This window comes from Hypomesus nipponensis, chromosome 18 (assembly GCF_054491055.1).
Source record: "Hypomesus nipponensis isolate SF chromosome 18, ASM5449105v1, whole genome shotgun sequence".
NCBI lineage: Eukaryota > Metazoa > Chordata > Actinopteri > Osmeriformes > Osmeridae > Hypomesus > Hypomesus nipponensis.
Window position 1 is genome coordinate 14,805,706 of NC_140378.1, and position 20,640 is coordinate 14,826,345.

General features: G+C 42.0%; 3 protein-coding genes across 11 annotated transcripts; 2 read left to right on the plus strand and 1 right to left on the minus strand.

Moving 5' to 3' along the window:
* Nucleotides 1-682: 682 nt before the first annotated feature.
* Nucleotides 683-9,156, plus strand: cdk11b (cyclin dependent kinase 11B). 9 transcript variants are annotated; one of them, XM_084680348.1, is made up of 21 exons: nucleotides 702-804; nucleotides 1,502-1,549; nucleotides 1,938-2,068; nucleotides 2,274-2,413; nucleotides 2,562-2,710; nucleotides 2,841-2,988; nucleotides 3,497-3,675; nucleotides 3,810-3,932; nucleotides 4,122-4,223; nucleotides 4,565-4,690; nucleotides 4,778-4,852; nucleotides 4,957-5,168; nucleotides 5,261-5,351; nucleotides 5,479-5,600; nucleotides 5,683-5,788; nucleotides 6,047-6,168; nucleotides 6,328-6,435; nucleotides 6,959-7,075; nucleotides 7,544-7,692; nucleotides 8,187-8,376; nucleotides 8,545-9,156. In XM_084680348.1, exons 3-21 carry the CDS (start codon nucleotides 1,958-1,960, stop codon nucleotides 8,635-8,637), a joined length of 2,463 nt encoding a protein of 820 aa, XP_084536474.1. In that variant the 5' UTR covers nucleotides 702-804; nucleotides 1,502-1,549; nucleotides 1,938-1,957; the 3' UTR covers nucleotides 8,638-9,156. The 9 variants fall into 9 exon arrangements, with proteins under 9 accessions (XP_084536475.1, XP_084536474.1, XP_084536479.1 ...); XM_084680353.1 differs by having other exon boundaries at nucleotides 3,536-3,675; XM_084680354.1 differs by having other exon boundaries at nucleotides 2,583-2,710; nucleotides 3,536-3,675.
* A 1,556-nt stretch (nucleotides 9,157-10,712) lies between these two features.
* Nucleotides 10,713-16,612, minus strand: mmp23ba (matrix metallopeptidase 23ba). Its single transcript, XM_084680236.1, has 8 exons — nucleotides 16,258-16,612; nucleotides 13,990-14,129; nucleotides 13,610-13,749; nucleotides 12,823-12,990; nucleotides 12,501-12,665; nucleotides 12,230-12,340; nucleotides 11,308-11,434; nucleotides 10,713-11,104 (listed from the first exon to the last, which is right to left on the minus strand). The coding sequence occupies exons 1-8, from the start codon at nucleotides 16,384-16,386 to the stop codon at nucleotides 10,930-10,932; spliced, it is 1,155 nt and encodes a 384-aa protein (XP_084536362.1). The 5' UTR covers nucleotides 16,387-16,612; the 3' UTR covers nucleotides 10,713-10,929.
* Nucleotides 16,613-17,272: 660 nt separating this feature from the next.
* On the plus strand, nucleotides 17,273-20,351 carry ubiad1 (UbiA prenyltransferase domain containing 1). The gene is made up of 3 exons (XM_084679109.1): nucleotides 17,273-17,475; nucleotides 18,530-19,150; nucleotides 19,387-20,351. The coding sequence occupies exons 2-3, from the start codon at nucleotides 18,592-18,594 to the stop codon at nucleotides 19,872-19,874; spliced, it is 1,047 nt and encodes a 348-aa protein (XP_084535235.1). The 5' UTR covers nucleotides 17,273-17,475; nucleotides 18,530-18,591; the 3' UTR covers nucleotides 19,875-20,351.
* The last annotated feature ends 289 nt before the right edge of the window (nucleotides 20,352-20,640 follow it).

Consider the following 20,640-nt stretch of genomic DNA (forward strand, 5'->3'; position numbering starts at 1 on the left):
TATATCTCTCTGAAACAAAGATCGAATAGATCTATTATTATTTCGACCAGTATTGGAAAAGCAGGTTTTGCCTATAGGGGGACTGTAACAGGATTATGCACAAGGGGACAATTTTGGAGTGTAACCCTTGGCTGAGATTTAAAAAGCATACAAATACCAGAGGGAATTGCGCCAAATACTTTTGCATAATCCCCAGGTGTGACTGGAATCCTGTATTTAGCAAGAAACTCCTCATAAGTGAAAGGACGACCCTTCTCATTAAATAATTGATCTACCCGCAAGATATTATTACAGACCCAATTCTAATAGGAGTCCCATGGTTCTGGGGCTCTCCGTGGAGGCAACCTGACCTCACAGTCCCCGGAACTCTCTCCTCAGCCCCCTCTCTCCTCCTCTCCTTAGGCCACTCTCTCCTCAGGCCCCTCTTTTCGTGTGTAGCCGAAGGATTACCGCCACCGGTGGTCGGATAATGTATTGCATTGGTGTACATAAACCAATGGGATTTGTACATTAGTATCTAGCCAACGCTGGTTAGACGATGTATTGCATTTAAATGTAGCCCTATGACTTAATTTTACTTAGGTTTTAGCTTAAGTCAACAGTGTTTTATTATACTATACATACTACATATTAGACATTCTCTGGTTCCGGGCTGTTGTTAAAAACTCCTTCCTCTGTGAAAGGGTCAGGGAGGATCTGTCAGCGAAGAAGATTTCACAGGAAATGATTGTATGACCTAAGAAGTCGAGGGGGGGAAATAGTTGAATCTTCCGGTGTTCCAAATTAGCGCGGAGCATATTTCAGGTTTGTTTAAAAAATCTTGTGATGGAAAGAAATCAAGATTCAGCAGATTCTCGTATTTTATATGTATTGAAAGGATTATGTCCAATTTAATTTGATGCTCAGATTTTGGAGAGTGGGGATTAGCATCAAAACGTTCATCTGTCGTTGTTGCTAAAGATGGCTAACTGGGCTAGCTAGTAATCATGTTTGCGCCTTGCCTTGCCTTGCCAGCGAAACGCACTAGCCACGACTTGGCACTAAACTAGCCAGCCGGTCCGCTTTCAAGTAAACAAAAAAAACACACATTTTGCAACCTATTGGTATATATCTATGCAAACTTGACTATATTACGGTTGCTGGAAATGTTTAAGCGATATTTTACCAACTAGCTAATCTGCGATTTCTTCTAGCTGAAATACGGACGGGTAGCTCCCTAAAAAATCATCAAGATGATTTTGTTATTGCGAGTTAATTAGCGAGGTAATGACTGCGATGTACCCAACGTGAGTTAAAATTACGGATGTCCATGCAGTCAATCACATCTTAACAGTCAGTAGGTTATGTATAGATACAACGTTTAGGCCAATGTATTTCTGTCAGGTAGTTAGCTGAAATGGATCTATAACTGGACCGTCAATATATGTTCTCCCACGCTTACACCGAAAGGCTTCCCCTACATCATTTTTGGAATGGTCTTTTGTGTTTATTTTTCTACCAGTGAAAGTGTGAAGTTACTGCTATGGATAAGATACGAGGCACTCCTCAGGTAACACTTAACATTATAGGTTTCAAACTTGACCCTCTTCCCCGTAATATCCCTTGTGAATAGTTACTTTTTTTCCTAGTGGGCATGTCCCACCTACACTTGTACACCTACTGAATTTGTATTCGCCAACAATCTCCCCACCTATTAAGGTATATGTTTGTATATAAAAAAAAAACTTCAAATATCAGTACTGCACAGGGTTGCAGTCCAAGCAATTCCAAGTAAGATGTCAAATGAACAATAAGTGCTTTAGTAGCATCGGTTCTAGTCAGACACCAATAACCATCGTCATGCTTCACGTTGGCCTACATTGAAATAGTTTGTTAGGACAGTCAGAGTGGCGTCCCTCTTGTTGTTCTGAAGAAGTGGGTCTTTGTCTGTGCTACAGGTGGTGGAGAGTGGGTGCTGATGGGGGACGAAAAGGACACCTGGAAAGTGAAAACACTTGACGAGATTCTCCAAGAGAAGAAACGTAGAAAAGAGCTGGAGGAGAGGACTGAGCCCAAGTGCCAGAAAAATGTAAACATTTGTCAGGGAACACACACTTTGAAATGGGTTGAAGTTACCCCTGGAAAATGAAGAAATCATAGGTCAGTTAGGGTATATGTGTGAATAGAGGTCAAGGATACGTACAGAGTGTACAGTTAAACAAAATAAACAATTATCTGTAGAGACTTGATTAACCCCTACACCTTGATGTGCTCCCTTTTCTTGTTTTATTCAGTTCGCTCCGTGCCCTGTTCCACAGACGGATGATCGGGAAGCCAAACGTGACACTCCGGAGGAAGGAGAACTACGGGATCACAGAATGGAAATAACAATTCATAATTCCCCGTACGTACGGGAAGACACTACTGAAGACAGGTACTGGGTTGTGGAGAAATTTGGTTTGAAATCAATGTAATTTTCTGTGAACATTTGTTTCTCTTGGATTGCAGCCTTTTCTCCAATTCACTGCTGTTATTGTACAGGGCTCTGATGTGTGCTCTATATTCCCCTGGGTTCTATACAGTCTCATTTTCACAAATTCCAGGGGAGAAGAGGATGAATCACTTGCCATCAAACCTCCGCAGCAAATAGCCAGGAAAGATAAATCTCACCATAGAAAGGAAGAGAAGAGAAAGGATAAAAGACGCCATCGTAGCCACTCTGCAGAAGGAGGTATGTTATAACCAAGGATGGTCCAGTGTCGTTAAGTCAGTAGTAGATCTTGGGCAGAGGTCTGTACGTGTGAGACCGAAGTGTGTTTACACTCTACCACTGTAACAGCGTTTTTTGCCTGCGTCTACAGCAGGGAAACACGTGCGTCCCAAAGACAAAGAGAAGGAGCGGGAGAGTGAGCGCAGGAAACGCCAGTGGGAGGAGCAGGACAAAGCCCGGCGAGACTGGGAGAGGCAGAAACGAAGAGAGCAGGCCAGAGCTCACTCACGCAGAGAGAGGTGACCGCTGACTCATGGAACACACAACTTGATTAGCAACACACAACTATTCTTAGTCACATGCTTTACCTATATAACGATGATGTAAAATGTACTAAGAAGGTGCCCCACCAAGACAGTGGCTGTTTAGTAAAGTATGGAACTCTATTAAGATAGAAGCCTTGAATAATTTAAGTGACCACTGATCTTTTAAAATAATCTTGTCCTGGAAGAGCGCCTGTACGCTTATGCATGCCGTGCATTATAGTTTAGTTAATGACTTCTCTCTCTTTTTGGTAATTGATCTTTATGGTGACATCACCACTCTTTATGACTGTCTTGTTTAACCTGCAGTGAAAGAGAGAGTGAGGGTGGCCAACCCTAGCTAACAATTAGCTTGATTAATAAGCTACCTGTTAGCCTTTGGTCTCTCCTTCCACTGCCTTTATCCTGCTTTGTCTGTTTTGACTCCTTTCCTCCCCCTGCTGACATTAACGGTTTGGGGTGGGTGACTTTTGGGGTTTTGGAGAGCCCCTGACAGGATTCCCCCGTCTTCCCCGGACTACAGGGACAGGCTGGAGCAGGTAGAGCGCCAGCGAGAGCGTGACAGGAAGCTCCGCGAACAGCAGCAGAAGGAGCAACGCGAGCAGAAAGAGAGGGAGAGGCGGGCGGAGGAGCGCCGCAAGGAGCGGGAGGCACGCAGAGAAGGTGAGGCCTCGTCTCTCTAATGTTTCTGGTGGAAGTAAATCGTTAAAGCCAAGCATTCCCAGGTGTTACCGTCATGTCGTGCCGGGGGGGGGGGGCAGAAGGTAATTTAATTGTGTTTGTCACCTCTCCAACAGTGCCATCCCACCGGGGGATACCTGATGAGTATGGCGACAAGCCCAAACAAAGCCACCGCAGCCGTAGTCCCAGCCGGGCTCCCCGGGACCGGCCGGAGCACAGTGAGCCTCGCAGGAGTGGCGGTAGGTGTCCATCTCATTATCACATCAACCCATGGTGTCTGTTTGAGCACAAGGGAGATTTCTACACATGTTCCTTCTTGTGTGTGTGTGTGTGTGGGGGGGGGGTGCAGTCTAAGATTTGGTCTTGATGACGTTCCTAATCCAGATGTTCATAGATTCTAATGGGCCCTTTTGGTCGTTCCTCTGCAGTTGTGAAGGAGGACAAGCCTGAGAACTTGAATGACCTGCTGTCAGACCTGCAGGACATCAGTGACAGCGAGAGGAAGACCAGCACGGCTGAGTCCTCCGTGGGTAAGGATGAAGCCATCGTCACTAAACAATAACCATAGAAACGGGTTCCCACGGTTTGATTCTGGCTCGGGCCGTTTCTGCATGTCTTCCCCTCTCACTGCCCTACATTTCCTGTCTATCTCTAACCGTCTCTGTCCAATGAAGGGCCAAAAATTGAAAAGTTAACTTGGTATTGTATGGTGTTATTACACATTTAAAAAGAGTACAATATCTATAGTGGTCCCTTGGAAGACTGATTGATTACAGATTCCACTAACTGTGTTCAGTTTAGTTTGTTAACACTCTACAAACATCGGGGGTGTTTTTGAGTTATTACTGATGGAGGTCATGGTCTTACCTAGGCTCAGGATCAGGCTCGGATGGGGAAGAGGATGATGAAAACGAGTCTAGCAGCCAGAGTGAGGGAGAGGAGGAATCTGGGTCTGGTTCTGCAGGATCTGACCAGACTGCAGGTATGGAGAACTACGGTACAAGTCTTTAACTTGAATAGCTGCTTGACCTGTCCATTTTTCTTTACCCTTAACAGCTTGGCTCACACAGCATTTCTGTTTCAGAGGACGTGAGTGAAGAGGAGCAGTCTGAAGAGGAGTTTGAAGAGGACAGGGAAAACGGCATCCACATTCCTCCAGGTAGGCATTTAAAACCCATTGTATCAAGTGATGGACAGGACATTGGTTTGAAAATGGCCTCCCATTTGAAAGTATTAAAAAACGGCCTCTTTACCACCCGCCAGTGCCCGAGTCACGTTTTGACCACGACACAGAGGAAAGCGGGGAGGAAATGGAGGAGGATGAAGAGGATGAAACAGGGGAGGGAGATGTCACACCCCAGTCTCAAACCCACTCCCGCTCAGTCACCCCTGAGGAGAACTACATTCCTGACTCTCCACCCATCTCTCCTGTGGAACTGAAGAAGGAGCTTCCCAAATATCTGCCTGCCCTTCAGGTATGCCCATCAATCTCTTCTTCTTTATTTAGCAGGCAGTATTCTGGCCCCTTTGGAAGTGTAGAATGACACTTAAACGTTGTTGATTAAAGGGCTGTCGAAGTGTTGAGGAATTCCAGTGTCTCAACCGGATAGAGGAGGGGACCTACGGGGTGGTGTACAGAGCCAAGGATAAAAAGACAGGTGTGTCGGCTCGCATCGGTACATGACAAGTGTTTCATTCCAAACACTGTTTTAGTCTTCAACTGATCTATCCCGCTTCTATTGATAAAGACTGATCGACAACCTTTATCTCATCATATTGTTTCAGATGAGATTGTGGCCTTGAAAAGACTTAAGATGGAGAAGGAGAAGGAGGGATTCCCTATCACATCGCTGAGAGAGATCAACACCATCCTGAAAGCACAACATCCAAACATTGTCACTGTCAGGGTGAGTCACAACCACCTGTTCGAACACTAGGCCGTTGAAGAGCCCAAGCTGTCAGCAACTTATTTTGTTTGTATCATTACAGGAAATTGTTGTAGGAAGCAACATGGATAAGATCTACATAGTGATGAATTATGTGGAACACGACCTGAAGAGCCTGATGGAGACCATGAAACAGCCATTCCTTCCAGGTTAGCCAGGAGATGGGTTTGACCACAGCGGTTGTGGTCAAAATATCGAATCAAATTGAAACATCCCTCATGCTCTGTTTCTAATTTACAAAAGTATGTGTTAGTGGTTTCTTTGTTTGCCTTGCACGCTTGGTCATGTTTCTGTGGTATCGGTTTGGTTTGGAGTTAAGGAACACTTGGGCCTGTCTCTGTTCTCAAGTAGCTTTGTAAGTGTCGTGGTTCAGGTCCCTCTCTTGTCTTTCTCCTCGTCTTTCATAGGGGAAGTGAAGACCCTGATGATTCAGCTGTTGAGAGGTGTCCGCCATCTCCACGACAACTGGATTCTCCACCGTGACCTGAAGACGTCTAACCTGCTGCTCAGCCACAAGGGCATTCTCAAGGTACTCCACACTCTGGGGTTATCAGAATGGTGTTTGTGGATCCAAAAAAAAGAAACTATACAACCGTGAGCGGCCTGAATGCTGTTTGGAAAGGAACTGATCACTTTATCGTCACATGTATGTTTGAAGAATCAAATGAGTGTTTTTATCTCTTGATAGATTGGGGACTTTGGTCTGGCCCGAGAGTATGGTTCTCCCCTGAAGCCATACACCCCTGTGGTCGTGACCCTGTGGTACCGCTCACCAGAGCTGCTGCTGGGAGCTAAGGTGAGGCCTAGAGCTCCACAGGTCCACTCATAACACCTGCAGGTCCAGCCATTACACCTGCAGGTCCAGCCATAACACCTGCAGGTCCAGCCATAACACCTGCAGGTCCAGCCATAACACATGCAGGTCCAGCCATTACACCTGCAGGTCCAGCCATTACACCTGCAGGTCCAGCCATTACACCTGCAGGTCCAGCCATAACACCTGCAGCCTTAAATTGTCACAACACCTGCATGTGGAGGTACAACAACATTACATTTGAGTCAAAACACCTGCACCCAGGCTCTGTCAATTCCCTGTTATCATAACGTCTCAACGACCTAACATAAACTCTGTCTAGGTCAAAGTGTGTGTATGTGTATATATGTATGTATGAAAACATATCTTTACTCAACTGGACTACACCATAGCTCTTTATGGAGTCCAAGCATGCCTGCATCCAGACTAAACAGCTCAATCCATGCTTGGCTGTATTCTCTGTCTTGTGGGCTGAGTCTGTGTGTGTTGGTTCTTCTCTCCACAGGAGTACTCCACAGCTGTGGACATGTGGTCTGTGGGCTGCATATTTGGCGAGCTCCTTACCCAGAAACCTCTTTTCCCTGGAAAATCTGAAATTGACCAAATTAACAAGATATTTAAGGTAAAAAAAATGCCCTCATGCCCTCCAGAAATGGTGACATCATATATCTGTCAACTAAACTCAGTTAAAATGTTACATCTGCTTGCTATTTTGGCAGCTTGAGCAAAATTGGTTATTTTATTTCTACATAAATTGGTGAAATGAACTATCCAAGGGACAGCTTTCATATGACTGTTCATGGGATTTCTGTGAACTGAAAGCTATACAAGCACTGCAAAAAAGATGTATTCCAGTACACAACTGTTACACGTGTTACAGTGCTGTAGGTCTGTGTATGGTACATTCAACCTACATTTCATCACAAATCAAAATCATTTGTGCTATTAACAGTGCTTCGACAAACAAAAATAGATACGGGAAAAACTATTGTAAGACTGTGGTTTCACAAACTACTAGCAAACCACAAAGTCAGAAATCCCCACCACTTCCTCTCCTAACTCCATGGGTTCTTGGGTGTGTTGATGCCAGGATTTGGGCTCTCCCAGTGAGAAGATCTGGCCAGGCTACAACGAGCTCCCTGCAGTGAAGAAGATGACTTTCACAGAGTACCCGTACAACAACCTGCGCAAGCGCTTCGGAGCACTCCTCTCAGACCAAGGCTTTGACCTCATGAACAAGTGAGACCCTCAACCTGGCTGCTCTTGCCAACTATAAAGCAGACTATGAACTAATGTTCATTTAGGGGAGGACAGAGGACCACAATTCAACCGGGGAAACTAGCGAGCTAGCTTGCTTGACCTCCCTGCGCTCCATGTCTGTAAATGTACCAGTCAAGTGGAAGACATCACAGGCCTGTTTGAAATATCACACTTTGGAGTTAAGGTCAAGGGCATGGTGTACTGACCTGGTAGATATAGCGGTGGCACTGTATGTGACTTAGGAACCAGCGAGTCACAGGCCAGTAGAGAACCCCTCTAGTAAAGTCATTGACACACAGTGGTGTCTGTCCTTGTTGCTCTTTGATACCCTGTAACAGTATCTTAATCTGGTTCCATCACTAGGTGATCACTTTTTTAATAAGAACCGTGTTCTGCATCCATTTCTTCTTGGATATTTGGGTCGGGTTTATTTGAGTGACCTTTTTTTTCCCCCTCCCTGACCTTCCGTGCAGGTTCCTCACTTACTGCCCTAGCAAAAGAATCTTGTCGGACGAGGGACTGAAGCATGAATACTTTCGTGAGACGCCGCTTCCCATTGAACCGTCCATGTTCCCCACCTGGCCAGCCAAGAGCGAGCAGCAGAGGGTGAAGAGAGGCACCAGCCCCCGACCCCCGGAGGGAGGCCTGGGCTACAGTCAGCTGGTGAGTAGAACTCACTTTTTACAACCCTACTCTTTTTGAATTAGTCCCTGCCAATTACTCCTAGGGACTTCATTCAGGGTGCTTTGCTTCTTCAAAATCTAGAGCCTCGAGTTTAAAGCTTTTAAATCACAGCCTGTGTTTGTTTGTGTCCGTGATTCTTCTCTGCAGGGTGATGACGACTTGAAGGACACAGGGTTCCATCTTACATCCAGTAACCAGGGAGCTTCTGCAGTGGGCCCAGGGTTCAGCCTTAAGTTCTGAACATCTGGACATTGTGGGTGTTGGAGAAAACAACCAACAACCTGAGAGCAAGTTATCATGGGACATATAGGCATTTTCTGCAGGACTCAATGTGGAATTGCCATTTATTGAATTTCAAAACCATGATGTGGGTTAAGAGTTTCACACAACTGAACAATGGGACACAACTAAACCTACCGAAAATGTGTTGAGTTTCTTTCTCCATTCATAACGCATACAACTGTAATAGTCTTTTAAATATTTTCACACACGTTTGAGCTCCTATGGAAAGACCGAAATCGTATTTTTCAATTGTCCCGTCTGTGACTTTGTCATTAAATGTTTTTTTTTCTTTTTTTATGCCACGTAAGAGAACCAGATTTTAATTGATGGTATTTCCTGAGTGTTGGAGCTACTGTATAATAGTCTATTATGTCTCTTTCAGCTCTCTTATATTGTAAGAACATTTAAACTGGTTGTCAGTTTGTAGACTGGACAATTGGCCATTGTTTTTGCAAAAAAATAAATATTGAAACATTATTTTGTCTGCCTATATTTATAAATGCTCTCTGCACTATGCAAACACACACCACATACTGCCAACAGAAAAGGCCCCAAAAAATCCATCCTTGAACCCAGCTCGGTAGTAGCTGTCCAAGAGTGATGTCATTCTTTGCACTGCACACTTTGTTTTAGTACTTTGTTCTTTCAGAGAAAAAAAAGACCCAGACTTCTCCCCTCCTTTGTTGTTAAAGTGGCTCTGCAATTTTAGGACTAAACTAATAAATTCTTTCATTTTCAAGCTGGAGAAAAATAAACGGTGCAGTCTAATTCCTTTGAGACGGCTGTCTGCTTTGATTGGAACAGACTAAAAAAGTGAACTCACCCATGAACCACTTAAGTTATAACCAACTGAACTGGAAATTAATCCGTTTTATCTTTGAATCTCCGCTAAGCCCTGCTAGGCAGTGTTACACCTGATGTGTTGAGTAAGCATGGAAAGAGAGCTGGTAGTGGAACCTACTGCACCATCTCTGGAGACCATCCATTAGCTACACTGTAAGGCCAGTAAAGCAAGCTAGATGTTCCATATGTGAGTAGGCCCCAAATAGTTCTTGACTAGACAATGTTGCTTCTGGCAATATAACAGTATTACATTCAAGTATCTTTCATAATCCAGAGAAAACTAAAATTAAAAGCTTGATGTATGGAAGCATTTCAGTGACATCATGTTTAGAATTTTAAAAGGCATTGAATACTTAGTATTGAAATATAAAAACCCACCAAATTTGTTGGTTTTGAATTCACCTCATTAAAATTTAAATATGAATTGATTTTAATATATAAAATAAAAAGAAATCTGATACAAAAATTCAAGGTTCTGAAATTTAGGTTGCTCAAAATCAAACAATAAAATACAGATCCCAGACATTTTATCAAAAAAAATTAAAGCTTCAGAAATTATAATAGAACAAAATTCAGGCTGCTCTCTAATTTCAAAAGGTCAAATTCAAAACCCAAAAATTTGAACTGAATAAAATTGAGCTGAAAAAAATCAGATTTCAACATCAGGGATAGAGACTACACCCGGATGAGAGGGGCCCGAGGAGAGAGGTCTGCAGTAGGACCCTTCTCGGAGAAGTGAGATGGATTGATTGCATTCAGGCTCGATTGCCTTACCTATCCTTTGTATCCTGGATGTTCCAATCTTAATGTTTTTGGCTCTAATTTTTTGATCAGAATTTCACCATTCGAATTTCAGCAGCCTGAATTTGGTTCTATTTGAATTTCTGAAGTAAAGATTTTTTTTTACATTGAAATAAATTAATGTTTAAATTTGAAAGAGGTGAATTCAAAACCAACAAATTTGGTGGTCTATACATTTTAATATTGTGTATTCAATGCCTTTAAAAATTCTAAACATTGTTACTGATGTTCTTCCATATTAATTTAAACCTACTGTGTTTTTTTTCTTCTTTTTTGACATTAAAGTTCAACTAACATGACACCGACTAACTAACATGTTGGTGAGTTCATCACCAACAAGATTAGATTGACCTGCTACGTAGTTTAACAAAGTAGTCTCACCAAAAAACTTGTCACAGGACAAGTGTTTATTGTGCATGCACAAAAACACTTACAAAACCACATATAGGGAGGAGAAACAGATGTTGGGATGTTTGAAACAGAACATACATACATTTAAATATGTGCCCAAGAGAATGAGGTCCCTGTTTGACCAAGCAAGATGTGTATGTGTCCTCGGGCTAATACCCAGTGCTTCTGTGCAGATAGCGTGGCCCATCGCCCCCCTCAGAAGCGAACACGTACCCTCCAGGAGTAGTTGGTGAGGACTTTATTCTTTTTCCTTACAATGCAGGTGTAAGTACCCTCGTTGATAGCGTTGGCCACTATGCTGATGTGGTCGTCCTTTAGGGAGATGTAGCCAGGATGGGAGTACTGCAGAAGCTCATCATCCTTGTACCAGCTGCTCAAAACCAGGGAAACATGTTTACAGTCACTTTTCTTCTGCAAACATTACCTAATGAGGCATGTGACCTCTAGAACTTGGCCACGTAACCACAGAATTTATTATTGACTGCAGTTGCTTTTGACCTCCTCTAAACACAAGTTGATACGGTGGTCGTTTCTACATAATTTTAGACACCGGATGAACATATGCATACTCACTATACTTTGCCTCTCTTGGCTGCAATTTTCTTCCCACAGCGGAAGGTGAGCTTCTTGCCCTCTGCAACCAGCTTGTGTTTGGTCCTTGGTGGGGTGGGGGTGGGGGCCACAGTGGGGAAGGGAAACTCTAAAAGTAGTGGACAGAAGGGGTCAAGTCTGAGGAGATAGACTTTTCTAGACACATTCAAACTATCAACCATCTCATTCTTTTCCTGACCTATGTGGGTATTTTGTATACAGTAAATCTTAAAGGTCTCTTATTACTGAGAGTACTTTTTCAATATCCCTAACATTAAATCAATAGGAAACCACTCCTTAATGTTAAGTGTGCTTTACCCAAATCATAAAACTAGTCTATCAATATATTCCGGATTTGGTTTGACAGAAGTACAAAACTAAGCCTATTGGCAACTTAGCTGGAGGTCTGTTAAAAACAGTTGCTTTTGTTAAGGCCGCAAAAATCCCAAATTGACCTTCCGCGTCTCTAGTCCTCAACCCACAGTCTTAAATTCCAGCGGTTTGGAGTCACTCAGGAATTTTCCACAGCCGTACAATGTCTCCCAATCAACAATGAGGAACAGATTATTCAAAGGCAGGAATTGTATTGTATTATATCCTCTCGCTTCTCCACACTCACCACTATTACACACAAATATCCAATGGACCCTTAATAATATATAACTTCAATGGTTAGGAATCCTGTTATGAAATAAGAGGCAGCCCCTGTGCATTTGCCTGTAGAGTATCTGGCTGTAAAGCAATAAAGTAAACCCATACTCATCGAAGGTCAGATTTATTCCCCTATATATAGCTGCTGGCTCATTTTGTTGCATTGGAAAACAGTTCAGAACAGTTCCTATTAGTTCTCCAACACCAGTAGCTTTGAGAGTTCCATTTTTCCTCTGGACTTCTGTACTCTTACCGTAACAGAAATCACAGCTGGAAGGGCAGTGTTTCTGCATGAGTTTGCGCTTGCTGTCGCAATAGCCTTTCCGCGCCCAGGCTGGACAGATAAATAATCTATCCAAACATCCTGGAGGAGAGGCGAGGAGGAGGGAAGACAGGAACCAGGGAGAAATTCTTAGTCTGCAGCAAAGGAATTGGAAACAGCAATCCGCCCTTGCATCTGAACTGCAGTATGGAACTGTAAGATGGGTTCAACAAATACGGATTAAGTTGTCTTTTGAATGTACCATAGAGTCGGTGCATGCCCCACACTTCATCTTGTGTGATGAGCTTGCGCCCTGTCAGAGTTGCATTCAGGTGCATGATAGCGTTGGGGTTCAAGGAATGCATGAGGCCCAGGACATGGCCAATCTCATGAGCTGCCACATGGACCAGGTCTGTCAACCACACCCCTGCACAAACAACGAACATGTTTAGTGGGTGTTCCTAGAGGCATCTCAGTTGTGTAATGTTTGTCATGTATTCCCAAATCAAAACTGAAAGTAGTGAACATCTTCCATTTACACATACATGGATAAAAATACAAGAGATGTAGTAAAATGTACGAACCTTTCTTCCAACTAAAACGCATGTTTCCAAGAATCCAATACTCATTGTCATCAAAGTGGATCTCGCCAGTTGGGGGAAAAAAGGCATGGGCCAGTTCACCTGTGATGCCATCAAAACAATGGTGCAAGTAGGACTGCAGACAGTCTGTGTGGTTGATAGGGTAAAAGCCTGCCAGGAGAGAACTGTGCTTCAGAGCCAAGATGGGAAACACTCTTTCCAGCCTCTCTCATTCCACATACAGTACGGTCGAGCGGTGATGAATTCCTATCCAAAGGACAAACTTCTTCTCTAATCCCCCAGAGGATGACAGTGATTTCTCTCACTTTCACCAAAAATGTATGCTGGAACAAGAGTCCCAGACCCTGAGGTTTGAACCCAAAGGGATGCGTAAGGCATGATTTAGTTCAAAATAGTTACACATGCTTGGAGGATGTCCAATTTTTGGGGGGGTTTAAATACAGCCATGAATCATGCTGAACATTAGATAAGCCATAAAGTAGGGGTAGAAGGCATTTCAGCCAGGATGGTGTTATACACAAACACATTTTGCTGATGATATAGAAATACTACAGATATTCTGAGGTAGGTGCGCATTGGTTTTTTCCCTTACATTTACATTTAGTCATTTAGCAGACGCTCTTATCCAGAGCGACTTAGAGTAAGTACAGGGACATTCCCCCCAAGGCAAGTAGGGTGAAGTGCCTTGCCCAAGGACACAACGTCATTTCACATGGCCGGGAATCAAACCGGCAACCGCTCAACCATCTGACCCTTCACACGTGCCCACCTATCTTGATGTCTGCATCTTGGTCAGCTGGTACTTCTCTGAAGCTGAAGGGGGAGACGTCACTCCACATGCCGAAAGCCTTGGCGATGCCTCGACGTGTGTCACTGGCATTCATCAAGTTTGTTGGGAAAGACAGCAGCCTGCCCAGAAACAATGCCATCATCTAGTTAAACTGTCTTTTTTTTTTTTTTTACCACAGGAATCAGATAAAAGCACAGCCGCTACTCAGTTCTCCATGCCCAAATAAGGCTGTACAGAAATGTGGACATTTTGTTATACCGGCGTCATTGTAAGGGGTACACATCTTTCTCTCTCTTTTACATAATTACTGATGCCGTTGCATATTTGATTTCAGAAGCATTTAAAGCATTTCACCATACTTGTATGTGAGCTTGAACTTGTCCCATGTAAGTTTCTCAGGGGTGAGGGTGTAGCGCTTGTTCCTGGAGAGATGGAGCACCTGCGAGCGGGCATCTTTACGAATCCCAATCAACAACACACCAGAGGTGTGAGCTTCTTCCTTGGACAAAAAAATCTTTGATTAACTACATAGGATGTTGATCAACAAGACATGATGAAAAAGAAAAGGATAAGCAGTAGTTAGGGACATTCAGTTCTGACTGATACAGATAGAAGTCCATAGAGTTAATGTGAACAACACAAAAATGACAACAAAGAGGTTTCAACCTGCTTTAAAACTTAAAATCTGTACTCAGACATAATATGTAGACCCATGATACTCTACCAACTAACTGTTAAAATTTGAATATCAGCTGTTTGTACCTTGAATGACAATGATTCCTGCAAGATTCCACTATGTTGGGGGTCCTTGTTTGATTTGACCACCCTGTGGATATTTAACTCTATTGTAATTCCAATGACTAATGCACATAATGGTTGCAATCCCTGTGCCTTACTAATGTTACACATTACATTTTCATGTGAGGGCATTCCATCCCTTGGAAAAAGGAAGTGGTCAGCCGTAAAACTGCTTTCCAAACGTTAAGTATGATACATTTAGCAGATATGTCTGATGTCGTCCTTTCTGGGAGGGGCAAGTAAGACTCCACAATAATAACACCTGGATTCTATTTTCCTTTTACAGCTTTAAAGGCTCAGCAATGTATGATTTGCGTTTTAGAAATGTGTCGAGTGATGAAACATGAATCTGATAATTAAATGGGAAGATGTAAAATACTGTACACAATGTGACCAATTGGCAACATGAAAACAAATTGCTTAAACTGCATATAAATAAACATATACATATACACATCTAACCGGAACCCCCAAATAATTGCTATCTGGAAACCTTTTTTTATTGTAGAGTGGTTTTGACCTTGAAAATGCTTAAAAATTAATTGTGTTTTAAAGTTACAGCTTGTAATTGTTAAACTAGTGATATGTTTTGAATTAAACAATAATAAACCCAACAACCCATCATTAACACAACTAAATACTATGTAAAGTATGTGTTATAATTCCAAAATCCACATTGTTCAATCTTTAAGAAAACAGGGAAAGTTTTTGCCAGTAGAATGAAGACTTCCTGTCTTACTGATAACAGCGTCAAGGAGACATACAGCCTATTACAACAGGGGAAGACATTCTAACAAAGAATCCGGAGCAGACATTCCATTTCAGTTGGAGCAATGCAAGAACCCTCCATGTACTTTGGACCTAAATCATGATTTGTTGAAACGACATGTTGTTCTAAGCTGCAGCCTTGGCAAACTCTTGCTGTCTGTCTTCAAGGGTAGTACAAGTGTGCACTGAATATAACCGTATGAAAATGATGGGAAGATATGGATTATTTCACTCTGCTAACATCTAAAGTGTTGATTAACTCAAGCAGTGTTCCTTTTACTCGTTGATTATTGATATAGGTCCACTCTCATCATCAAGAATACTCGTGGAGCTAAATTAACACTTGCTTTTCAGGCTTCAGATTTTAAATCAATAAAATGAATAGAAAACATTCAATGGAGTTGGTAATCACAAAACATTAAAATTTAATTTGATTTTATCCCCATTTGATCACTGATGGGAAAGCTAATCAACTCTCCTGTATATGGCATACCTGGTCCTCCGGTATAGGAGACATCAATTACATTCACCTGCACAATATGATCTAGAATCTTAAAGTTCAAATGTTTACTGACCATGATAACCATTTCTGAGGAAACGACATCAACAGCTATCCAGTCCATAGTCTTTAATATTATAAGAGAATGATCCTTTTCACCTGCAGTTTAAATGACTGAATTGACTGAATTTGTACACTTCAACAATATTCTTAACCTGAAAGCCTACTTCATTCATCTAATTTAACACATGTACATTTGAGCATTGTGTCATGATTGATAACTGCTACGTTTGAATGCTAGCCTATTGCATACTGCATTTATAATATATGCATTTTGTATACTTGTCACAAAATAAAGGACAGTATGTTCGTTATATCACAACAAAGCAAGGTACAATTTTGACATCAAAAAATACATTTCTTTTCAAATATACTATTAATCCGTATCAAGCTTTTAATAATCATACGTTTGAACTATTCCATTAAGTCTTGGGGGCAGAGATAGAATGATTGTTTTTTAAGTTTCGGTTGCAGTATCAAAAGCGAAATGATCACACCATACCTCTAATCTCCAGGTAGGAAATGCTGTGGTTTCTTGCATCCCTGCGAATATAATAGAGAGAACAGCCACAGCAAGGAGAGGAGCACTGAAGTCGCCCCTTGGTAAACTTCTGAATGTCTGACACACCATCTTTGCGATATCACCCTCCAGAAAAATTCCCTCAACGAAGACAGACTAAACTATTTCACCACCATCTATCCCCATGGATATTAATGGACGTCCATTGCATGCTTTTACAGCACCTCAGAATCTTTGTTGCCGTTTGTGGACAACTTTGGTGGCAGTGCAGTCCAGAGGACTGGTTTGTGGAATCTTTGGTCACCAGCTGCCTGCTGAAGGCTGCATCAAAGTTTGCAGCTTTCTATTCAACCCCCGGCCGCTGCACTATTCCGCACCGTCTGCCAAAGGTTTCACATTACTTTGAATGAAGGTCAGAGCGTGACAAGTTTAAATGGAAATGAAACCAGCCCTCGTACTAAATCGTCTAATCTAAACAATAAAATTAGACTCCATGTTTATTTATGTTTATTAAATTAAAATAAAACATTAAACATAAATTAAAACATTTGTCTAGGTTCAGTCGTTAGATTACGTTAGAGACATTTCATTCCTAAATATAAAAAAAAATAAAAAAAATCTTCTTTTGCTACATTTATTTGTCCTTAATTTGAACTGGTAGCATGAAAACGAAATGTGTGAAATGCAATTCTACAGTAAGGGAAATGGTAGGGCTAAATGGATAAGGGGTGGTGCAAATGTAAATTGGATTGAATAACCTTGTGATACACTGAATATGTTTGATTTGAAGTCCATTTGAAGTCAACATTTGAGATTGAAAAAAATCCTAAAAAAGAATGAAAAGGAAATTGTATTAGCTCAATGATGATAGAAATTATAAAATAGTTCAGTCCCGTGAAAATCATACTTCAGATATTTCGTTACGAAAATATTAATTGACAAATATTTTGTTACAAAATGCGGAACTAATGTCTTGGTAGCGAGCTTCCTACGGCCCAAAATCGAGTTGCACTGACAAGGACTGGAGTAAATGGCGCCCGTCAAGAGCAGGGTTAACTGTGGTCAGCCAGTGAAATACCTAAATTGACACGTAGCAGCCTCTCAGTCTGAGCAGGGTCAGCCCTGTGAATGGATGGTGGTCAAATTATTATGTTATATAATGGCGTGAACGAGTTTATTTGAAAGAGTTGTCATAAAAAGGTACGGTCCAGGGTCGGACATTTAATTTGTTTTACTCTCCACTGGATGATGCTAACTAGTTAGCACTCTGGCTAGTTGTTAGCTTTAATCCTATAATCTCTATAAGCTTTCTGGCTATTGTCAGGGTAGTACTACAATGCCATATTGAAAGTTATTTGACATTGTATATAATTTTTTTCCCCCCACGTGCATGTATGGAAGCGCCAGTTACATTGCTATTTTATAACGTAACCGGTGAATTAATCGATAGGAAGTTGGCTACACTTCTGTACCACTCTTATTTAGCTAACGACCTCCTTAATGAGCTCGTTTATCTCGCTTCGGTTTAATCCTAGTATTTGTTTTAACGTAGTATTCCGCTAAGGTATTATAGTTATGAAACTGGTTTCCATTGCATTCACCTTCCGTCTTCAAGAACATACGTTTTTTGTTTTGTAAACTATTATTGTGTAAGGCTGAGTGACCCTGCCCCCCCCTCACATGTGCTAACATCTGGAGTTGCTGAACGGAGAATCTGCTTGATGGGTCTCACACCTGATTGTGTAACTGTCGCATTGCTAGTCTAATCAGTCTGACCACATCTTGATTTGCTGTTGCATTACGAGTCAACCAATCAGACTACATAAGCAAGGGTCAAGATGTGGTGTGATTGGTTGTTCTTGGGTATAAAAGGAATTGTCAAACATTGTTTGAGGGATTATTCATCTCCTGAGGTCTTCTACTTAGCTCTGGCTTGTCTTACTCCTCCTTCCTCTCCTCTGCTTTCTCTCTGATTTACAATTATTATGGTCATTTTTTCATTTTGTAACATGTTTGCCTTGTAATTGATTTAATTCATTTGCAATGTTTTAAAATATCGATTTCATTTTATTTTACTTTAGACCACTCTTGCTATGACTTAACCCACAGTTAAAAAACTGCAATTCCATTGGTATTGGCATAATTTGGTTAATGTTAATAAACTGTTCAGTTTACCCATTGTCCTTTAAACAGGGGAATTAGTTTTGGTTGTTTGGCCAACATTAAACCCCCTATAATTGTGTTCTGATTTTAGGTCCATGCAACATCGTCACGTTTTGGAGCACTGCTTGTACTTCTGGTGACCCTGGCAGAGGTATGGCAGAGGGGCAGAAACTCAGCAGGGCAGAGACATATGTAATGGCTGGATTGAATGGACACAATGGGACGAGAAAAGCAGGCTTGAATGACACAGCAGAATACCATACTTCCAACCACAGAATCTCAGGGATGACCCGTGTCACTTCCAGCATGAGAAACAAGTGTGCTGCCTATGTGCTGGCCCTGCGGCCTTGGAGCTTCAGTGCCTCACTTACCCCGGTGGCACTGGGCAGTGCCCTGGCCTACAAGCTCGATGGCTCTGTTGACTTGGTGATCCTGATGGTGTGTGCTTTGGCGGTGTTAGTAGTGCACGGTGCAGGGAACCTGGTAAACACATACTATGACTTCTCCAAAGGGATTGACCACAAGAAGAGTGATGATCGGACTCTGGTGGATGAAATTCTGGCCCCACAGGATGTTGTCATGTTCGGAGCAGTGCTGTACTCGGTGGGGTGCTTGTGTGCCACTCTGCTGTACTTTCTCTCCACTTTGCGTCTGGAGCATCTAGCGCTCATCTACTTTGGAGGGCTCTCCAGCTCTTTCCTTTACACAGGAGGTAGGTCAAATAGTACAGTGTACATACTGTACTACTGTCATTTCTGAATTATTGTTATACAGTTGATACAGTCACATAATATAGTCGACCAAAACACATTTCACTTGATGAGTTCTGTTTCTCACAAGGATTGTGCATTATTTATCAATTTGTACCATCAACTCAAGACAAAGACCATATACATGTTTTTGAATTTGTTTATGCCATTGGACATGTTTGTTTGCACTTGTTTGCAGGCATCGGTCTAAAGTATGTGGCCCTTGGAGACATAGTGATCCTGATTACGTTTGGCCCGCTGGCGGTCATGTTTGCCCACGCTGTGCAGGTGGGCTATCTGTCGGTCCTGCCACTGGTCTATGCCGTCCCTCTGGCTCTCAACACTGAGGCCATCCTTCACAGCAACAACACCAGAGACATGGACTCCGATAAACAAGCAGGCATTGTCACACTGGCCATCCTCATTGGCCCCACACTCTCCTACATACTCTACAACCTTCTGCTGTTTGTCCCTTACGTGCTCTTTTGCATTCTGGCCACGCGCTACACCATCAGCATGGCCCTGCCTCTGCTCACTCTGCCCATGGCCTTCCCCCTGGAGAGGCAGTTCCGCAGCCAATGCTATTCCAAGATACCACAGAAGACAGCCAAGCTCAATCTCCTAATGGGACTTTTCTATGTCTTTGGGATTATTCTAGCACCTCAAGGCAGTTTACCTTTACTGTGATGTATTTATTGTTTGGGAGAGGGGCTGTTTTTGTTTTAATAAAGACTAGTTTATGTATGTCTTTATATTTGTAATGCTTTGCTAAAGGAGGAAAAAAAAGGTTTTAATTTATTGTATAATTTATACACTTAAGAGAAATTGACAACTTAGTTACGATTCTGTAATACTGACAATATAAACAGATTTGTCTGTTTTTGTTTCAGTATTTCGCACAGAATAATTTTGTTGGTTTAAAATGGAGAAGTATTAGTCTCACATTTGTCTGCTTTACATGTGTACCCCATTGGAAGAACCATAGATTGCCATACATTGTTGCTTACTCAGACAGTGATGCCATTATCCAAAATGTAATGTCAACCAAATCATTAATTATCTATAAATGGTACAGTACGCTTAACAAATGTGTGTTGATTACTGACTTTCGTTGATGAATTGCATAATTTCATTGGATTGTAATTAAACATTTTTGGAAGATAATGGAGGCAACAGTCTATAATTGAGCAATACATCAGTCAAAGACCAAGAAATAACTATTTGTTTATATTAATAATTCATCGTTTTAACTATTACAGTGTGGTGGGTGGAAATATTTGAGACGTCGACGAATTGCCCGCTCAAACCTCTCTTACCGATACAACTTTTCGTCAAATTGTTGAGTCACAAATAATTCAATCGTGCAGGCGAGAATGGTGTATGTGAACATCATCGTCGGCAGGTGGTACTACGTTACAACAATCGGCGGGTTTCTAAAACGAGCGCAACCTAT